Source organism: Ranitomeya variabilis, chromosome 6, assembly GCF_051348905.1.
Source record: "Ranitomeya variabilis isolate aRanVar5 chromosome 6, aRanVar5.hap1, whole genome shotgun sequence".
Taxonomy (NCBI): Eukaryota; Metazoa; Chordata; class Amphibia; order Anura; family Dendrobatidae; genus Ranitomeya; species Ranitomeya variabilis.
In genome coordinates, this window is record NC_135237.1 from 17155141 (window position 1) to 17176467 (window position 21327).

The window sequence follows — 21327 nt, forward strand, 5'->3', positions numbered from 1 at the left end:
TTCTCAGTTTGTCTCCCATAGTTGAGGTCTACCTATGATGTAAATTACAGACGCCTCTCATCTTTTTAAGTGGTGGAACTTGCACTATTGCTGACTGACTAAATACTTTTTTGCCCCACTGTGTATATATATATATATATATATATATATATATATATATATATATATATATATATATATATATATATATACACACACACACATGCATACATACACCCGCACTATATGAGGTTACAGATGAGTCACCATATGCAGATTCAGTGTCCAGATAATTTGACAATCTCTCTTGTTTATGTAAACTGTGAGTAGCAGCAGAGACCTGAGCGCAGCTCCTCTCCTCTATGTAGCAGCTCTTACACCACATGTTGGGATTAGCATCTGATGTGAACAGGGGGCTCCTCTCAGCTTTTAGTCGACCCCAGACCTTGGTCATGTGACTGCAAATTGTCAAGTTTTTTTCCATTCTCCAGCCTGTAATGCACAGCTGCTATCAGTGTGGAGCTCCTCTCCTGCCTGCAAGTCTCACATTATAGGACACTTCTCTCCTATACAGAAATCGAAGATCTCCGTATAAATGCATTAGGACATGAGCTCAGTCTGGAGTGTGGTCCTGTATGGTGTATGCAGCTCCTCTCCTGTACGTAGTGATTGACAGCTGGTATCAGCCGGGACCTTCACTCCTGTATACAGAAATGAGGTTCTGCAGCAGGCTGGGGTCTCGTCTGCCTCCTGGTTATGGTCTTCTGGTGGCTTTGTGCTGGTTTCATGGCCTTCAGCTGTATTTTCGGGTTTTTAAGGTCTTCTATGTGTTGTGTCCTAGGGGGTCCTGGCTTTGCCTCCGAATAAGCTCTGCGTACAGACCGCCCGTCCGCAGCAGCTCGCGGTGCGTCCCACTCTGAGAATAAAAGAGAAGCAGCTTCATTACACAGAAACAAGCAAGCAGCTCCTCTTCTGTACGTAACGAGGCTCAGACACAAGCGAGCAGCTCCTCTCCTGCATGTAACAAGGATCAGACACAAGCGAGCAGCTCCTCTCCTGTGTATAATGAGGATCAGACACAAGCAAGCAGCTCCTTTCCTGTACGTAATGAGGCTCAGACACAAGCGAGCAGCTCCTCTCCTGTATGTAACGAGGCTCAGACACAAGCGAGCAGCTCCTCTCCTGTATGTAATGCGGCTCAGACACAAGCGAGCAGCTCCTCTCCTGTATGTAACGAGGATCAGACACAAGCGAGCAGCTCCTCTCCTGTATGCAACAAGGATCAGACACAAGCGAGCAGCTCCTCTCCTGTATGTAACGAGGATCAGACACAAGCGAGCAGCTCCTCTCCTGTATGTAACAAGGATCAGACACAAGCGAGCAGCTCCTCTCCTGTATGTAACGAGTCTCAGACACAAGCAAGCAGCTTATCTCCTGCGTATAATGAGGCTCAGACACAAGCGAGCAGCTCCTCTCCTGTATGTAACGAGGATCAGACACAAGCGAGTAGCTTCTCTCCTGCGTATAATGAGGATCAGACACAAGCGAGCAGCTCCTCTCCTGTAACGAGTCTCAGACACAAGCTAGCAGCTTCTCTCCTGCGTATAATGAGGATCAGACACAAGCGAGCAGCTCCTCTCCTGTATGTAACGAGGATCAGACACAAACGAGCAGCTCCTCTCCTGTATGTAATGAGGATCAGACACAAGCGAGCAGCTCCTCTCCTGTGTATAATGAGGATCAGACACAAGCGAACAGATCTTCCCCTGTATGTAATGAAGCTGATACACAAGAAAGCAGCTCCTCTCTTCTATGTAACGAGGCTCAGACACAAGCAAGCAACTCCTATCCTGTATGTAATGAGGATCTGACAAAAGTAAGCAGCTCCTCTCCTGTATGTAATGATTAGATAAAAGTATGCAGCTCCTCTCCTGTATATAATGAAGCTCAGACACAAGCCAGCAGCTCCTCTCCTATATATAATGAGGATCAGACAAAAGTAAGCAGCTCCTCTCGTGTGTATGGTAATGAGTATAACACACAAGCAAGCAGCTCCTCTCCTATATGTAATGAGGATCAGACAAAAGTAAGCAGCTCCTCTGGTGTGTATAGTAATGGGGATCAGACACAAACAAGCAGCTCCTCTTCTGTATGTAATGAAGCTCCGACACAGGCAAGCAGCTTCTCTTGTGTGTATGGTTATGATGATGAGACACAAGCAAGCAGCTCCTCTCCTGTATGCAATGAGGCTTAGACAAGCAAGCAGCTCCTTTCCTATGTAGACTAAAATAATATGACATTAGCATGGAGCTTCTCTCCTGTATGTAATAATGAAAACTTGACATCACAAAGCTCCTCTCCTTTACACAATATTAGGGACTAGACATCAGCATGAAGCTCCTTTCCTGTACATTATAATGAAGGTATGAGAACACCAAGGAGCTCCTCTCCTGCACTCAGTACTGAAGATCTGGCATCAGCATGGAGCTCCTCTCCTGTATACAGACAGCTGTAGAGATCAGTGTGCAGATACATGACAGCACCCAGCACATAGATCCCCATTGGCAGTGACACAATAAAGGACCTCACTCTTTGTCACAGGGCCGTCCAGGGCAGCAGTGTGTGGAGAGGATCTGTAACGCTCTCATTAAAGTGGATAGGAGCTGAGCCCCTGCTCTGCAGAGTCAGGACAGTGGGGTACACCTGGTCGCTGATAACTGATCAGTGGGGGTGTCTGACACCCGCCCATACGATACTGATGTCCTATCTTCAAGATAGCGCGACAAAATCACCACCCTGGACAACCCCTTTAAGTAAGGACTGTGGGCTCACCTCCACGATACGGCCCTTTGATAAGACCACGATGATATCGGCATCTGCAATGGTGCTGAGCCGGTGGGCAATGACCAAGACGGTGCGGCCGGAGGAAGCACGATCCAGCGCCATCTGCACCATCCTCTCAGACTCTGCGTCCAGCGCACTTGTGGCTTCATCTAAGATTAATATCCGGGGGTCTTTGAGGAGAGCGCGGGCGATGGCCACCCGCTGCTTCTGACCTCCGGAGAGGGTGACTCCACGCTCACCTGTCAGTCAAGAGAAATGGGTCCGAAAAAATAAATTATGTGACACGTATCACAAGGACAAGGACGCAGTATACAGGAACTTATCCTCATGTTATCACCCTTATCAATTACAGCCAGTTACTGTCATCTGTCCCTCTGTACGGCCTACACAACCCCAGGGTAAATACAGGAACTTATCCTCGTGTTATCACCCTCATCAATTACAGCCAGTTACTGTCATCTGTCCCTCTGTACGGCCTACACAACCCCAGGGTAAATACAGGAACTTATCCTCGTGCTATCACCCTCATCAATTACAGCCAGTTACTGTCATCAGTCCCTCTGTACGGCCTACACAACCCCAGGGTAAATACAGGAACTTATCCTCGTGCTATCACCCTCATCAATTACAGCCAGTTAGGGTACCTTTACACAGTGCAATTTTGATCGCTACGACGGCACGATTCGTGACGTTGCAGCGTCGTATGATTATCGCTCCAGCGTCGTAGACTGCGGTCACACGTTGCAATACACAGCGCTGGAGCGATAATTTCATGACGTATTTGCGATGTAGAAGCCGTCGGTTACTGTGCGCACATCGTATACAACCTGTGTCACACAATGCAATCATGCCGCCACAGCGGGACACTAGACGACGAAAGAAAGTTTCAAACGATCTGCTACGACGTACGATTCTCAGCGGGGATCCGGATCGCAGTAGCGTGTCAGACACAACGATATCGTAAATGCATCGCTGGAACGTCACAAATCGTGCCGTCGTAGCGATCAAAATTGCACTGTGTAAAGGTACCCTTACTGTCATCTGTCCCTCTGTACGGCCTACACAACCCCAGGGTAAATACAGGAACTTCTCTTCACATTATCACCCTCATCCTTCCTCCTGTACTGCCCGTTCTGACACAAAGGGAAGAGGAACAAGAGCTTTTCTTCATGGTGTCACCTCTCTTACTGTCATCCTTCCTCCTGTACTGCCTCCTGCGACCCAAAGAGAAGAGGAATAAGAGCTTTTCTTCATGGTGTCACCCCTCTTACTGTCATCCTTCCTCCTGTACTGCCTCCTGCGACCCAAAGAGAAGAGGAATAAGAGCTTTTCTTCATGGTGTCACCCCTCTTACCATCATCCTTCCTCCTGTACTGCCTCTTCTGACACAAAGGGAAGAGGAACAAGAGATTTCCCTCATATTATCATCCCTCTTACTGTCATCCTTCCTCCTGTACTGCCTCCTGTGACCCAAAGGGAAGAGGAATAAGAGCTTTTCTTCATGGTGTCACCCCTCTTACCATCATCCTTCCTCCTGTACTGCCTCTTCTGACACAAAGGGAAGAGGAACAAGAGATTTCCCTCATATTATCATCCCTCTTACTGTTATCCTTCCTCCTGTACTGCCTCCTGTGACCCAAAGGGAAGAGGAACAAGAGCTTTTCTTCATGGTGTCACCCCTCTTACTGTCATCCTTCCTCCTGTACTACCTCTTCTGACACAAAGGGAAGAGGAACAAGAGATTTCCTTCATATTATCATCCCTCTTACCATCATCCTTCCTCCTGTAATCCAAAGGGAAGAGGAACAAGAGCTTTTCTTCATGGTGTCACCCCTCTTACTGTCATCCTTCCACCTGTACTACCTCTTCTGACCCAAAGGGAAGAACAAGAGCTTTTCTTCATGGTGTCACCCCTCTTACTATCATCCTTCCTCCTGTACTACCTCTTCCGACACAAAGGGAAGAGGAACAAGAGATTTTCTTCATGGTGTCCCCCCTCTTACTGTCATCCTTCCTCCTGTACTACCTCTCCTGACACAAAGGGAAGAGGAACAAGAGCTTTTCTTCATGTTGTCACCCCTCTTACTGTCATCCTTCCTCCTGTACTACCTCTTCTGACACAAAGGGAAGAGGAACAAGAGCTTTTCTTCATGGTGTCACCCCTCTTACTGTCATCCTTCCTCCTGTACTACCTCTTCTGACCCAAAGGGAAGAACAAGAGCTTTTCTTCATGGTGTCACCCCTCTTACTGTCATCCTTCCTCCTGTACTACCTCTTCCGACACAAAGGGAAGAAGAACAAGAGCTTTTCTTTATGTTATCACCCCTCTTACTGTCATCCTTCCTCCTGTAACCCCAGAGAGGATATGTGCTCTATGATTGTCACATATAAAGGGGGCTTTTTTCTAAAGATTAAGGTGTGAGTTACTGCACATATAATTAACCCTGCGCCAAATCAGGCAGCTTGTTTGCCTTGGAAGTTTACTGGTATTTGGCCTTTTGGAGACTGTGCCGATATGTGAATGTACGAACACCGCATGTTTTGAACTTTTTTACTTATTTTGTGGGTTGTACGTTTCTTCTGGGGTCAAAGCTTTAACAACTGACGTGAATTTCGCTCGACTTTCTTTTTAAACTAATTGTTATGCTTTGATGTAAAATTGCATGAAGGCAACGACTGTAAAGTGCTGGTTTTTCACTATGTATTTTCACAATGTGTCAGATCTGCTCCTCTCTTACCCTAATGAACAGCGATGAAACTCCTCTGCTACCTCATTACAGAGCACGAGGCTCCGCTACCATCTTGTCGCATTTCTGCAACGTGCCAAGTGTCAGGGTATGTGCGGGTATGTGCGGGGAGGGCAGAGTAATGGGCGCACTTATAATACAGGCTGTGCTAATCATAGGGGATACCATCTTTATAATAGGGGACACCATCTTTATAATAGGGGCCGTCATCTTTATAATAGGGGACACCATCTTTATAATAGGGGCCCGCCATCTTTATAATAGGGGCCCGCCATCTTTATAATAGGGGCCCGCCATCTTTATAATAGGGGCCCGCCATCTTTATAATAGGGGCCCGCCATCTTTATAATAGGGGCCGTCATCTTTATAATAGGGGCCGTCATCTTTATAATAGGGGACACCATCTTTATAATAGGGGCCCGCCATCTTTATAATAGGGGCCCGCCATCTTTATAATAGGGGACACCATCTTTATAATAGGGGCCCGCCATCTTTATAATAGGGGCCCGCCATCTTTATAATAGGGGCCCGCCATCTTTATAATAGGGGCCGTCATCTTTATAATAGGGGACACCATCTTTATAATAGGGGCCCGCCATCTTTAAAATAGAGGCCGCCATCTTTATAATAGGGGACACCATCTTTATAATTGGGGACACCATCTTTAAAATAGGGGCCGCCATCTTTATAATAGGGGCTGCCATCTTTATAATAGGGGCCCGCCATCTTTATAATAGGGGCCCGCCATCTTTATAATAGGTGACACCATCTTTATAATAGGGGGCACCATCTTTATAATAGGGGACACCATCTTTATAATAGGGGACACCATCTTTATAATAGAGGACACCATCTTTATAATAGGGGCCCGCCATCTTTATAATAGGGGCCCGCCATCTTTATAATAGGGGCCGTCATCTTTATAATATGGGCCCGCCATCTTTATAATAGGGGACACCATCTTTAGAATAGGGGCCGTCATCTTTATAATAGGGGCCGTCATCTTTATAATAGGGGACACCATCTTTATAATAGGGGCCCGCCATCTTTATAATAGGGGACACCATCTTTATAATAGCGGACACCATCTTTATAATAGGGGACACCATCTTTATAATAGGGGACACCATCTTTATAATAGGGGCCCGCCATCTTTATAATAGGGAACGCCATCTTTATAATTGGGGACACCATCTTTAAAATAGGGGCCGCCATCTTTATAATAGGGAACGCCATCTTTATAATAGGGGCTGCCATCTTTATAATAGGGGCCGCCATCTTTATAATAGGGGACACCATCTTTATAATAGGGGACACCATCTTTATAATAGGGGCCTGCCATCTTTATAATAGGGACACCATCTTTATAATAGGGGACGCCATCTTTATAATAGGGGCTGTGAATATAATAGGGGACACCATCTTTATAATAGGGGCTGTGCATATAATAGGGGACACCATCTTTATAATAGGGACTGTGCATATAATAGGGGACACCACCTTTATAATAGGGAACGCCATCTTTATAATAGGAGACGCCAACTTTATAATAGGGGCTGTGCTTATAATAGGGAACACCATCTTTATAATAGGGGCTGTGAATGTAGTAGGGGACACCATCTTTATAATAGGGGCTGTGCATATAATAGGGGACACCATCTTTATAATAGGGACTGTGCATATAATATGGGACACCACCTTTATAATAGGGAATGCCATCTTTATAATAGTAGACGCCATCTTTATAATAGGGGCTGTGCTTATAATAGGGGACACCATCTTTATAATAGGGGCTGTGAATGTAGTAGGGGACACCATCTTTATAATAGGGGACACCATGTTTATAATAGGGGCTGTGAATATAGTAGAGGATACCATCTTTATAACAGGAGACACCATCTTTATAATAGGGAACGCCATCTTTATAATAGGGGCTGTGAATATACTAGGGGACACCATCTTTATAATAGGGGACACCATCTTTATAATAGGGGCTGTGCATATAATAGGGGACACTGCTTATAATATAGGGGCCGTCTTTACAATAGGGGACACAGTGCTTATAATAAGGGACACTGTGCTTATAATAGGGGACACTGCTTATAATAAGGGCCATGCTTACAATAGGGGGCTGTGCTTATAATAGGGGGGCCGTGCTTATAGTAGGAGCTGCTCTTTGAGAAAGGAGGAACGACTCACCTAGCAGTGTATTATATCCATCTGGAAAGTTACGGATAAAGTCATCGGCATTTGCCAGTTTCGCAGCTTCTTGGACCTCAGCGTCACTGGCGTCTGGTCGTCCAAAGCGAATATTCTCCATGATGCTTGTTCCAAAGAGAACAGGTTCCTGAGTGACAGGAGAGAGGGGACAATAAGCAGCGATGTCTGCACTATGTCTCTACAAGACCCCGCAGTCGGTTCCTCTGTGACCCGAGAACAGTGAGGCCCCCAAACTATGAGAAGTTCCCGAGCTCCTCTGCATCCTCATTACAGCAGTCACCGTATCTGCCGGCTCAGTACACCGCCCCGTTCTCCTCCATCACCTTATTACAGAGCAGTCGGCTCGTCTCCCTCCTTATTGCAGAGCAGTCGTCTCGCCTCCCTCCTTATTACAGACCGGTTGGCTCGTCGCTCTCCTTATTACGGAGCAGTGACCTCCGCTGTCACTTACAGACCGGGGTAACTTCTTCGTTGCCGTCATCCGTCGGGGCAGAATATAACGTACCCGTCTGACCATTATCGGGCCCTTGCCGGAGTATCCGATCTGTCTCTCACCTGATTAATGAATCCGATGACCTCTCCTCTTAACCACGAGGGGTCCAGTAATCGGATGTCGACTCCGTCCAGCTCCACCGCACCCATGCTGGGGTCGTAGAATCGCTCCACCAGTGCCGCCACCGTGGACTTCCCTAAATCCCAGCACAAACAACGGTCAGAATAAACATTGTACAGAGGGAAGGAAACTATGTAACCTTCCAAAAGAAAGGGGTCTCCGTCACTCTTCTGTTCTTACCTCCCCCTGACTGTCCCACGATGGCCACCGTCTTACCAGGGGGAACGTACAGGTCAAATCCACTCAAGACTTCTTGTCCTGGCCGAGTGGGATAACTGGAGAAGCGGAGGTGTATTATTGTGGAGCCTTATCCGTCTCCCTCCTGCCCTCGCCAGTCAGTGAATTATTAAAGGGGTCGCTCAGAAATAGAAGATCAAGACAGCGTCATCCACAGGTTGTGTGTGGTATTGCAGCTCGGCTCCATCCACTTCCATGTAAAGGAGCTGCAGTACCAGACACCACCAGAGATTTACTAAAGCTCCAGAGCTTGCACCATCTTTGTGGACGAATCCCCCTCACTGTACGGAGTATAAGACCACCTTACCGACATTGCTAAACCTCCAGATCTTACCTGAAGGAGACATTACTGAAGTGGATTTCTCCCGTCAGCTGAGGAAGTTTCTTCCCTCCTCTGAGCGGGATCTCTGGCTGCAAACGCATGAACTCAAAGACTCGGCCCCCTGCACTAAGACCCCGGACCACCTAAGAGACAGAAATACATCCTATAAATGGAGGGGACTATTACTAAAAAGGTTTGCAAATATGAAAAATTTCAGCCTACGTCCATCATAAAAGCTAGAAAGAGCGCCCCCCCGTGATGAAGTGGCCATAAGAGCGCCCCCCGGTGATTACCATAAGAGCGCCCCATGGTGATGGCCATAAGAGCACCCCCCCGGTGATTACCATAAGAGCGTCCCCCAGTGATGATGTGGCCATAAGAGCGTCCCCCGGTGATGACGTGGCCATAAGAGTGTCCTCCAGTGATGACGTGGCCATAAGAGCGTCCCCCCGGTGATGACGTGGCCATAAGAGCGCCCCCCGGTGATTACCATAAGAGCGCTCCCTGGTGATGGCCATAAGAGCACCCCCTGGTGATTACCATAAGAGCGTCCCCCGGTGATGACGTGGCCATAAGAGCGTCCCCCGGTGATGACGTGGCCATAAGAGTGTCCTCCAGTGATGACGTGGCCATAAGAGCGTCCCCCCGGTGATGACGTGGCCATAAGAGTGTCCTCCAGTGATGACGTGGCCATAAGAGCGCCCCCCGGTGATTACCATAAGAGCGCCCCATGGTGATGGCCATAAGAGCACCCCCCCGGTGATTACCATAAGAGCGTCCCCCAGTGATGATGTGGCCATAAGAGCGTCCCCCGGTGATGACGTGGCCATAAGAGTGTCCTCCAGTGATGACGTGGCCATAAGAGCGTCCCCCCGGTGATGACGTGGCCATAAGAGCGCCCCCCGGTGATTACCATAAGAGCGCTCCCTGGTGATGGCCATAAGAGCACCCCCTGGTGATTACCATAAGAGCGTCCCCCGGTGATGACGTGGCCATAAGAGCGTCCCCCGGTGATGACGTGGCCATAAGAGTGTCCTCCAGTGATGACGTGGCCATAAGAGCGTCCCCCCGGTGATGACGTGGCCATAAGAGTGTCCTCCAGTGATGACGTGGCCATAAGAGCGCCCCCCGGTGATTACCATAAGAGCGCTCCCTGGTGATGGCCATAAGAGCACCCCCTGGTGATTACCATAAGAGCGTCCCCCGGTGATGACGTGGCCATAAGAGCGTCCCCCGGTGATGACGTGGCCATAAAAGCGCCTCCCGGTGATGAAGTGGCTATAAGAGCGTCCCCCGGTGATGGCTATAAGAGCGCTCGTTCTTTTATAAATTGGGGAAGATTTTTTTTTTTCTCTTTTTTAAAAAGTAATATTTCCTCCAGCCTTTTCTTTTTTCCATTTTGCACCGTTCGCTGTGTGCTCTATAATTTTTTATGTTTTGCCATTTTTTGCACAATAAAACCTTTTTTTTTTTTTTTTTTTTTTTTTTAATATTGAGCCGCAACATTCTTATTGAATTGTGCAATGTTTTTTGTTTGTTTGCGGGATTATTTTTTTATCCTTACCAGTTTGGGGTATATTTGGTGGGATTACCAAGAAACAGCAATTCTGGTATTTTGTACAGTGTTCACCATTGGGGTTTTTTTATAATGTGATAATTCTATAGTTCCCGGATGCGGTGACGCTAATTATGGACACTTTTTTTTAATCAGGATAATGTTTTATGTTTTTCGTTGTTATACTGCAACGTGCAGCTATGATAATCACATGGAGGCGATAAGGTGGGGAATAGGGTGAAGCCCCCTCCTTCTGTTAACCACTTAGACGCTGTGGCCAGCATTGATGCAGTATATATTACAGACAGCTCCATTGCTGGCACCATAGCCATGATGCAGTACCATGGCGGATCGCAGGAACTGTATGGTCCTCATGAAATTTGGTGCGAATCCATTTGCAAGATCCGGTGAAGCATTCATGTCAGTAATCTGTGGCCGCCGGACGGGAGCCCTGAGATCCACCTTTTACCTGACAATCCACGACTCCAACTTTGATTAGCCGGACTGGGCTGACATCAACACATGTGACATTGCCCCAGACTGACTAATCAAAAAATGAGCAACAGATGAGGCGGTTCTCAGGAATCCCGTCCAGCGGCCCAAGATTATGACATAGCGCTGGACCGGATCTTGCACCAGCTCTAGTATGATGCAATAGTTTAGTATAACGGGGGATTCAGGGATCCTTCCGTTTTTTCTTATTCCCACCTCTACAGACCTCGATTCCCATCATGCTCACCTGTCCAAACAGAACCGAGGTGTTTGCCATAGACCTGTGTAAAATAAAATAAAGACAGTGAGGAGGTACAAACGTCGCTGCGCCGATCTTTGACATACAAGTACACGGCGGACAAACCTCTGTACGGTCTGAGAAGCCACCAAAAAGGACATGAGGTCCCCGGCTGAGAGTTCATTTCCTGCCATTAAAGAACCGCCGGCAAATATGGTTCCCAGGACAATACCTGGAGAAAAGCAGAGAGGATCAGTGTGCGACAGGGGGTCTCATATAATGTATACAGCTCTGCAGACCCCACACTGGGATCCGTACATATTATTTACTATTCTACGTCTCTCACTTCCATCTTCAGAGGCAGGAGGCGCTGCTGAAATGGTATCGATGGCGGCTAGTCAGGCTTTAATTACTAGGATGCGTGCAGGACTGCCGATACCTGGTAAAGGCAGTCACATCAGCAGCGCCTCCCGCTGCCTACGGACCATACTGCACCCCTGAGTGTAACTTACAGTTCAGAGCGACGTTGGAGAGACCCTGGAATACGGCGATGCCAACACCCAGGACTTCATTCATCTGAGCCGACTTGTCCACCTCGGCAGAGTACAACCTGCGTGGATGGAGGAGACACGTCACAGGACGCCAGGAGCAGAGCACTATCATGTCATACCTAGGTACATCCTTATCTGGGAAAGCTGGGGCACTATATGGCGGTCCACAGTGACCCAGCACCTGGAATTACAAGACTTCAGCAGATAATTAGTGTAATGCTGCGCTCTCCAACACTCACTCCACCTCGCGGTCTTCCATGGCGAACGCTCTCACCGTGCGCACATTTCCTATCGCCTCGTCCGCCACACCCGTCGCTTTTGCAATCTGCAAATACAATACATTGTTCACACGACTGATGTCACGAATGTAGGTTATATCCATGGAGGGGCCTCCCACCTGCTCCTGGGCCCGACGTGACAATCTGCGCAGAAAGGAGCCGATGACGGCCCCAGCTCCCACCAGCAAGGGCATCACCACCACCAGGAGGCCCGTCAGCTTTGGGGAGATGTAATAGAGGGATACGAAGCAGCCGAACGTCTGGGTGATGTTCCTGAGGCCCTAGAAGTCATTAAAGTAGCCATTAGGGATTCCACAAGGCTTTCTAAAGACCCAGAACGGCATCAGATTTATATTGCATCACATTGTGTTCCTGCACCCGTCTGTTACCGATTAGGATAAGACACCCCGCACCGGCTCACCTGGGATATCACTTGCTTAAAGGCGGACTTGAACTCTTGGACGTCGGAGGTGAGACGATTTACTAGAAGTCCAGTCTTCTGAGCATCAAAGAAAGCTACATCCTGACTGTGGCAGAAAAAAAGAAGATCAGAAAAGCATTAACCTGCAGTCCGGGGCATCTTTGTGCTGCTGCTGTGTTTATCTACACCGACACATTGTGACAAACCCTAAGCTGTGTCAGCAGAACTAGATCAGGTTGGGGTTTTTAGCCCCTGGATGATTCCCTTGCATCACTGACAGCAAGCAGAGATCTCGGAAATAGAGAGGAATTAGAAAATTAGAAACTTTTCATTAACCCCTTAAAGACTAGGCTATTTTACATCTTTTTGCAATTTTGTTTTCCCTGCTCTTCATCCAAGAGACATAAGTTTTTATTTTTATGTCCATGTGATGGATTGTTTTTTGACGGAAAAAGTTATAATTGTGACTGACAGCATTCACTTTACCGTATAATGTGCTGGAAAATTGGAAAAATTCTAATTGAGGCAAAATGATGAACAAATAACTACAATTCAATCGTTGTTTCTTGGGTTTTGTATTTATGGTGTTCAGTGTACGGTAAAAATCACCCGAGATCGTGATTCTCCAGGTCGGTGCGATTACGGCGACACCAAACGTGTCCGGTGTTTTCTATACTTTAGTGGATGAAAAAATATCAGAACTTTGTAAACAAACGAAAAAAAGTATTTCCTGATATTCACAACTTTTTTTTATCTCCCCATGGATGGAGTTGTGCGACGGCTCGTGTGTTGCGTGCGGAGCTGATGGTAATATTGAGGTACACTCCACATTTTTAGTGTTTTTGTATTTGGGGGATTAATGCGGCATCAAAATAAGTCAATTCTGGTATTTTCGATTTTTTTTTAGATTTTATTAGTGTGAGCATTTACCCAAGCGGTAATTCCAAATAAGTATTTTATTGTTTTACATTTTGCAATTATATTTGTGAAAAAGTGACTGACTTAATATTTAACATTTTTCTTGAATATTTTTTAGTATTTTTTTTTTACATTTAATACTGTGGTTTATTGTAAAATAACTGGTCTGAATAAATCCATGCCAGACATGGAAACCTTCAAAAGAGGGCTGCATTTCATGGCAACCCATCTGCACTCGCCATTGTGTCACATGGGGGGCTCAGGAGCTCTGGAGAGACGGCCGCCATGTTGGAGTAGAATACCCCAGCACTACATAGCTGACCGGACCTATGGATATAATGATCTGCTATTAGATGACATTACGCCGGACACAGGACGAGTCCGCACACAACACTCACTGTAGAAGAGAAGTGAACAAAGCCTTCCTCATACTCCCGGCCACTTGTTCCCCGACTCGAGACAGCAGAATGATGTAACCGCAGGTCAGTAATCCCTGAGGGATGCAAACAAGAGTCAGTAATGTACATATATAATAATACATAATCTACTAGTCAGAAAGGGAAATGCCTGCAAACAGTGATGATGACAATAACTCAGACGTCTTAATATCATTTATAGGATGGTCTAATACATAGTAAAAACAGAGGATATAGTGAAATATGTATAGGTATAAATGTATGTTTGTAGTGAAATATGTATAGGTTTATATGTGTGACCAGCAGTAGTTTAACATCTGCCCTGAAACTGCAGGTCTCACAAAGGTCACAACTTATGGTATCCTGAGCAAGCAGGCTACTGTCTCCAATCTCGACAGGGGATCTGCTGGGAACCAGGAAGGAGGGGAAACATTTCACACCTCCTTGCTCTTTTGAAGAGAGATGCCAATTACAGCCTGACACTATCTATCTCTGGGAAACTTTACACCAAGAATTTCAGAGAAAATAATATATTCATTGGTGGAGCGGCCATGGGCCAATGAAAAAACAAAAAACTAAACCAAAACTAATTTATACAAAATCTTTATTACAAAACTAGGATAAATAAACCGACACACCTTATTAAAAAACCCTTCTATATGAGACTGGGTTTACAAACTGGCCTGTATGTTCATGTATGGCCTCAGAGGCGAGATCTGAGCACAGATAAGTGTATCAGATTTTTAATTATTTGTTCTTTGATGTTCACCATGTGTATACTTTAACAAAATTGTCACTGAATTCATGCGCCTTTAATATATAGAGAGTAGTACATCTCCTTTGCTTGTGATAATTTACCAACGGAGTTGATACATGGCATATGGATATTGGGGTTAATTCACTGTGCATTTTTCTTATAATTGTCATATACCTATGCTTCCATTGTAGCCCACTAGTACAGCCCCATAGGCACTTTCCCTGAGCAGTCTCATTTGTCTATAGGGAACTGCCTAGGGTCTATAAGGGATAGCCGCCGAGGAGCGGGGGCGCCACTTTGCGTTCAAGAGGGTGCCAACCTCCGCTGTTAGGCAGGGTAATCTGGGCAGGGGCGCATAAGGGTATAATAGCCAGTGAAGGAGGTTTAGAATAGACGGTCATGTGTGCCACATGTTATCAAACTTAGCCTTTTGAGGCAGCAAATTGTTTTTTTGTCATTGTGGCACTTTGGTGTAATATCATCTGGCATCTGTTTTGTTTATATTAGGTTGGGCCCCAGGTGTGGGCGAGTATGTGGTGTCCATGAACAAATTTATTTATTAGGGACCCACAGGGCACCTAGGGTCAGCCGTCGAGGAGCGGGGGCGCCACATTGCGTCCAAGAGGGTGCCAACCTCCGCAGATAGGTAGGGGGTACCCTAGGGATGTGTAGGTACCATATGTGAGGTAGGTGTTCCACCTTCTTTGCTTTTGAACATACAGGCCAGTTTGTAAACCCAGTCTCATATAGAAGGGTTTTTTAATAAGGTGTGTCGGTTTATTTATCCTAGTTTTGTAATAAAGATTTTGTATAAATTAGTTTTGGTTTAGTTTTCTGTTTAATAATAATTTTGGGTCATCGTTTAATAAAAGTTTCAATGAAAAAACAAGCAATTATAATATTAAGCTGAGAGGCTGGTCTAGAAATCTGAGCTCCAGGGTGACTCTATAAATCAGGCCTGTATACATAGAATCGTGTTCTTAACAAGTGAGAAGGAATATACCTAAAGGATTATAAAGATGTTTAAATACTCAAAAATATAAAATAACATACATGTACATATGTCAAGATACTCAGATATACGGCCAAGAAAAAAGTGAGAACCACTCAGTTAAGAGAAAGAATTCTCATAGAATAGTGTTCACAGATTGATGGCAGCCAAACTGATGTGATCTAGTCCATCCATTCCCCCCTCAGGGAGCAGAAAGCAGACTATAAAGTTAGCTATTTCTGTAAGTTTTCTCCTTTTTATTTTTATAACTGTTTTGCATATTTGTGTGTCTTTTTATTACCATCTTTTATACCTTTTTCTTTATTGTACGCACTGTACCTTTTTGTATTAAAGCATAAAACTTTAACAAGTTGAACCTTGTATGTTCTAAAGAATCCATAGCCTGAGGTGTGTGAGCCTTATGAGTGGCAGACAGTGGTAGTAATATTTCTGGGACTCATCGCCTGTGTGTTCGGTGAGTGGTGGTAGTGTGTATCAGCAGGTGTGTGGCCTGGGTCGGTGTGTGATTTATGCTCCCATTACAGCATAGGATAGAGGTTGAATGCTGGACTGAGAGAGGGGAGATAGATTAGCCCTTCCAGGCGCAACCCCAAGTCGCGTGCTGAGAGCGGGTACGTGACTAATTGGTGGCAGCACGGTAGGATACGTGACAGAGGGAAATGCCACTCATTCTCACAATAGTGCTGATTCCTGCAATGCCGCCAATGACCACCAGAGGGCGAACCAACCTATAGTTCCAGGTGTATTGGGAACATCCCAATGGCGACTACAGGAGCTAAATAACGGCAGAACCTATAGATGGTCAGCTCTTCCGTCAGCCTGTAGGACCGGTCCCGGGAGGCCCTTACCTGGGCTGCATACAAAGACAGCAGCTTCACAGCCGGAACGCGGATTTCTCGGAGGTAGTTCCCCACATGCTCCCTTGTGTAACGGGCAACGACATTCACCAGCTCCCCAAGAATGAGCGGGATCTGAATATTCAGCAACGCCGCCCCAAAAGCCAACTGAGAAAAAAAGACGGAGACGGACGGAATCACAGATCAACAACGGATCCAGCAAAACTGTCTGATAAAGGAGGAAATTGACTGCACAGGAGGCAACAGGAGATGCAGGATCTAAATATCCACCATATAAAGACTGTACACAATTATACACTGCCCTCCTCCAGAGCTGCACTCACTATTCTGCTGGTGCAGTCACTGTGCACATACATTACATTACTGATCCTAAGTTACATCCTGTATTATACTCCAGAGCTGCCCTCATTATTCTGCTGGTGCAGTCACTGTGTACATACATTACATTACTGATCCGGAGTTACATCCTGTATTATACCCCAGAGCTGCACTCACTATTCTGCTGGTGCAGTCACTGTGTACATACATTACATTACTGATCCTGAGTTACATCCTGTATTATACCCCAGAGCTGCACTCACTATTCTGCTGGTGCAGTCACTGTGTACATACATTACTGATCCTGAGTTACCTCCTGTATTATACTCCAGAGCTGCACTCACTATTCTGCTGGTGCAGTCACTGTGTACATACATTACTGATCCTGAGTTACCTCCTGTATTATACTCCAGAGCTGCACTCACTATTCTGCTGGTGCAGTCACTGTGTACATACATTACATTACTGATCCTGAGTTACATCCTGTATTATACTCCAGAGCTGCACTCACTATTCTGCTGGTGCAGTCACTGTGTACATACATTACTGATCCTGAGGTACATCCTGTATTATACCCCAGAGCTGCACTCACTATTCTGCTGGAGCAGTCACTGTGTACATACATTACATTACTGATCCTGAGTTACATCCTGTATTATACCCCAGAGCTGCACTCACTATTCTGCTGGTGCAGTCACTGTGTACATACATTACTGATCCTGAGTTATTTCCTGTATTATACTCCAGAGCTGCACTCACTATTCTGCTGGTGCAGTCACTGTGTACATACATTACATTACTGATCCTGAGTTACCTCCTGTATTATACCCCAGAGCTGCACTCACTATTCTGCTGGTGCAGTCACTGTGTACATACATTACTAATCCTGAGTTACCTCCTGTATTATACCCCAGAGCTGCACTCACTATTCTGCTGGTGGAGTCACCGTGTACATACATTACATATCCTGAGTTACATCCTGTATTATACCCCAGAGCTGCACTCACTATTCTGCTGGTGCAGTCACTGTGTACATACATTACTGATCCTGAGTTACATCCTGTATTATACCCCAGAGCTGCACTCACTATTCTGCTGGTGCAGTCACTGTGTACATACATTACTGATCCTGAGTTACATCCTGTATTATACCCCAGAGCTGCACTCACTATTCTGCTGGTGCAGTCACTGTGTACATACATTACTGATCCTGAGTTATTTCCTGTATTATACTCCAGAGCTGCACTCACTATTCTGCTGGTGCAGTCACTGTGCACATACATTACATTACTGATCCTGAGTTACATCCTGTATTATACTCCAGAGCTGCACTCACTATTCTGCTGGTGCAGTCACTGTGTACATACATTACATTACTGATCCTGAGTTACATCCTGTATTATACTCCAGAGCTGCACTCACTATTCTGCTGGTGCAGTCACTGTGTACATACATTACATTACTGATCCTGAGTTACATCCTGTATTATACTCCAGAGCCGCACTCACTATTCTGCTGGTGCAGTCACTGTGTACATACATTACATTACTGATCCTGAGTTACCTCCTGTATTATACCCCAGAGCTGCACTCACTATTCTGCTGGTGCAGTCACTGTGTACATACATTACATTACTAATCCTGAGTTACCTCCTGTATTATACCCCAGAGCTGCACTCACTATTCTGCTGGTGGAGTCACCGTGTACATACATTACATATCCTGAGTTACATCCTGTATTATACCCCAGAGCTGCACTCACTATTCTGCTGGTGCAGTCACTGTGTACATACATTACATTACTGATCCTGAGTTACATCCTGTATTATACCCCAGAGCTGCACTCACTATTCTGCTGATGCAGTCACTGTGTACATACATTATATTACTGATCCTGAGTTACATCCTGTATTATACTCCAGAGCTGCACTCACTATTCTGCTGGTGCAGTCACTGTGTACATACATTACATTACTGATCCTGAGCTACATCCTGTATTATACCCCAGAGCTGCACTCACTATTCTGCTGGTGCAGTCACTGTGTACATACATTACATTACTGATCCTGAGTTACATCCTGTATTATACCCCAGAGCTGCACTCACTATTCTGCTGGTGCAGTCACTGTGTACATACATTACTGATCCTGAGTTACATCCTGTATTATACCCCAGAGCTGCACTCACTATTCTGCTGGTGCAGTCACTGTGTACATACATTACTGATCCTGAGTTATTTCCTGTATTATACTCCAGAGCTGCACTCACTATTCTGCTGGTGCAGTCACTGTGTACATACATTACATTACTGATCCTGAGTTACATCCTGTATTATACCCCAGAGCTGCACTCACTATTCTGCTGGTGCAGTCACTGTGTACATACATTACTGATCCTGAGTTATTTCCTGTATTATACTCCAGAGCTGCACTCACTATTCTGCTGGTGCAGTCACTGTGTACATACATTACATTACTGATCCTGAGTTACATCCTGTATTATACTCCAGAGCTGCACTCACTATTCTGCTGGTGCAGTCACTGTGTACATACATTACATTACTGATCCTGAGTTACATCCTGTATTATACCCCAGAGCTGCACTCACTATTCTGCTGGTGCAGTCACTGTGTACATACATTACATTACTGATCCTGAGTTACATCCTGTATTATACTCCAGAGCTGCACTCACTATTCTGCTGGTGCAGTCACTGTGTACATACATTACATTAGGCTACGTTCACATTTGCGTTGTGCGCCGCAGCGTCGGCGCCGCAACGCACAACGCAAACAAAAACGCAGTTGCGTTTTGAACAAAAAACGCTGCGTTTTGCGCCGCATGCGCCCCCTCTCAAAATCTATACAATGTTTTGCATATTTATTGGAAAACGCATGCGTCGTACAACGCACCACGACGCAAGTACTTGCGTCGTCTGCGTTGTCAATACAAATCAATGGGAAAAAAGGCGCATCGACGACGCAAAAGCGACGCAAACACGACGCATGCATTTTTTAAAAAGTCAGCGCCGCAAAAAAAATGCAACATGTTGCGTTTGCCGCGCCCTGACAGGTGCGCCCTAACGCCGCATGCGGCGTACGACGCACCAAAACGCATGACAACGCATGTACATGCGGCCCCAATGTTAAAGATAGGGCCGCACGACGCATGCGTTTTGTTGCGGCGACGACGCTGCGGCGCACAACGCAAATGTGAACGTAGCCTTACTGATCCTGAGTTACATCCTGTATTATACTCCAGAGCTGCACTCACTATTCTGCTGGTGCAGTCACTGTGTACATACATTACATTACTGATCCTGAGTTACATCCTGTATTATACCCCAGAGCTGCACTCACTATTCTGCTGGTGCAGTCACTGTGTACATACATTACATTACTGATCCTGAGTTACATCCTGTATTATACTCCAGAGCTGCGCTCACTATTCTGCTGGTGCAGTCACTGTGTACATACATTACATTACTGATCCTGAGTTACATCCTGTATTATACCCCAGAGCTGCACTCATTATTCTGCGCTCACATATGACGTCACTCGCTTACAATCACGGCTGACATCAGTGCCAGGAGTTGCGGCCGCAGAAGCTTCCAGAATTCTCTCCAGCAGAACTCGGGCTCCGGTCTGCGGCTCTCGGACAGGACAGGCGGGGGGCGCTGCACCTCCACCTGGCACAGTGCAACCTTCCCCCACAGCCCCGCAAAGGTGGGGCCCAGCAGCAGCGCCAGCGTCCTGCCCTTGTTGGGGGTGCGGCAGGGGGCATCTCGGAGGCGGGGGACTTCTCGGAGGCGGGGGGCTTCTCGGAGGCGGGGGACGTACAGCTGCAGACGTGGCGCTGACGGAGGAGCGCGGGAGATGCAGGACAGCGACAGGAGCCTGGAAGAGAAGACACAGGGATCACTGCGGCCATCATCTTCACCTCTGCTTGCAGTCAGTGAATGGAAACCCATGGAATCCTCCGGGTCTGAGGTTTCTAGTCACTGACAGCAAGCAGAGATATCTATAGAATAAGCAGCAACATGCTGAGCCTTGTAGTTCTTCACAAATCCTCATGTCACGAGGAGCTGGAAGTATAGGTAGCAGTTCTACAGGTCTTGATGGGACTTGTAGTTCCCCTCTGTCACTGTTTAGGTCACATGGAAGGACACTCAGTGTTGGCCTCTCAGTGCATGCTGGGAGTTGTAGTCTTTCACTCGTTGTCGAAACTACAGTTCCCTGCGGGATGTGCGTATGACGTCAGTTCTTACCTGACGGGGCCCGGGCAGCGCCGGAGACCGGCCTGCAAGACGTGCAGCAGCATGACCGGCAGCGGACACCGGCAGCCTCCACGGAGCTCCGCCCCCACCGGCAACTACCCTGCTCCCGGCTCACACTGATTGGTTGGACTTTGATCATGTGATCATAGGGGGAGTGGTTAGTGGCTGATCTAAAGGCCGGTGTGTCCCCTGTCTGGTAATGGACCGCTGTGGAGGAGTCGGTGTGAGGGGCCAGACGGTGTGTGAGGGCCACAGAGACCCTGAGGGGACTGCACACA

The 21327-nt window shown here is 46.6% G+C and overlaps 2 protein-coding genes across 2 annotated transcripts in view; one reads left to right on the plus strand and one right to left on the minus strand.

Annotated features, from left to right (window-relative positions):
* Positions 1–260: 260 nt before the first annotated feature.
* On the minus strand, positions 261–21234 carry ABCB8 (ATP binding cassette subfamily B member 8). Its single transcript, XM_077267968.1, has 16 exons — positions 21041–21234; positions 20339–20669; positions 16449–16604; positions 13814–13908; positions 12498–12603; positions 12196–12357; positions 12038–12123; positions 11760–11857; positions 11374–11479; positions 11257–11290; positions 8975–9105; positions 8584–8678; positions 8346–8479; positions 7770–7917; positions 2812–3062; positions 261–895 (listed from the first exon to the last, which is right to left on the minus strand). Exons 1-16 carry the CDS (start codon positions 21091–21093, stop codon positions 803–805), a joined length of 2079 nt encoding a protein of 692 aa, XP_077124083.1. The 5' UTR covers positions 21094–21234; the 3' UTR covers positions 261–802.
* Positions 21219–21327, plus strand: part of ATG9B (autophagy related 9B) — a 44168-nt gene continuing 44059 nt past the window's right edge. The window contains exon 1 of the mRNA XM_077267967.1: positions 21219–21327. The gene's annotated coding sequence lies outside the window, so the exon portion shown is untranslated.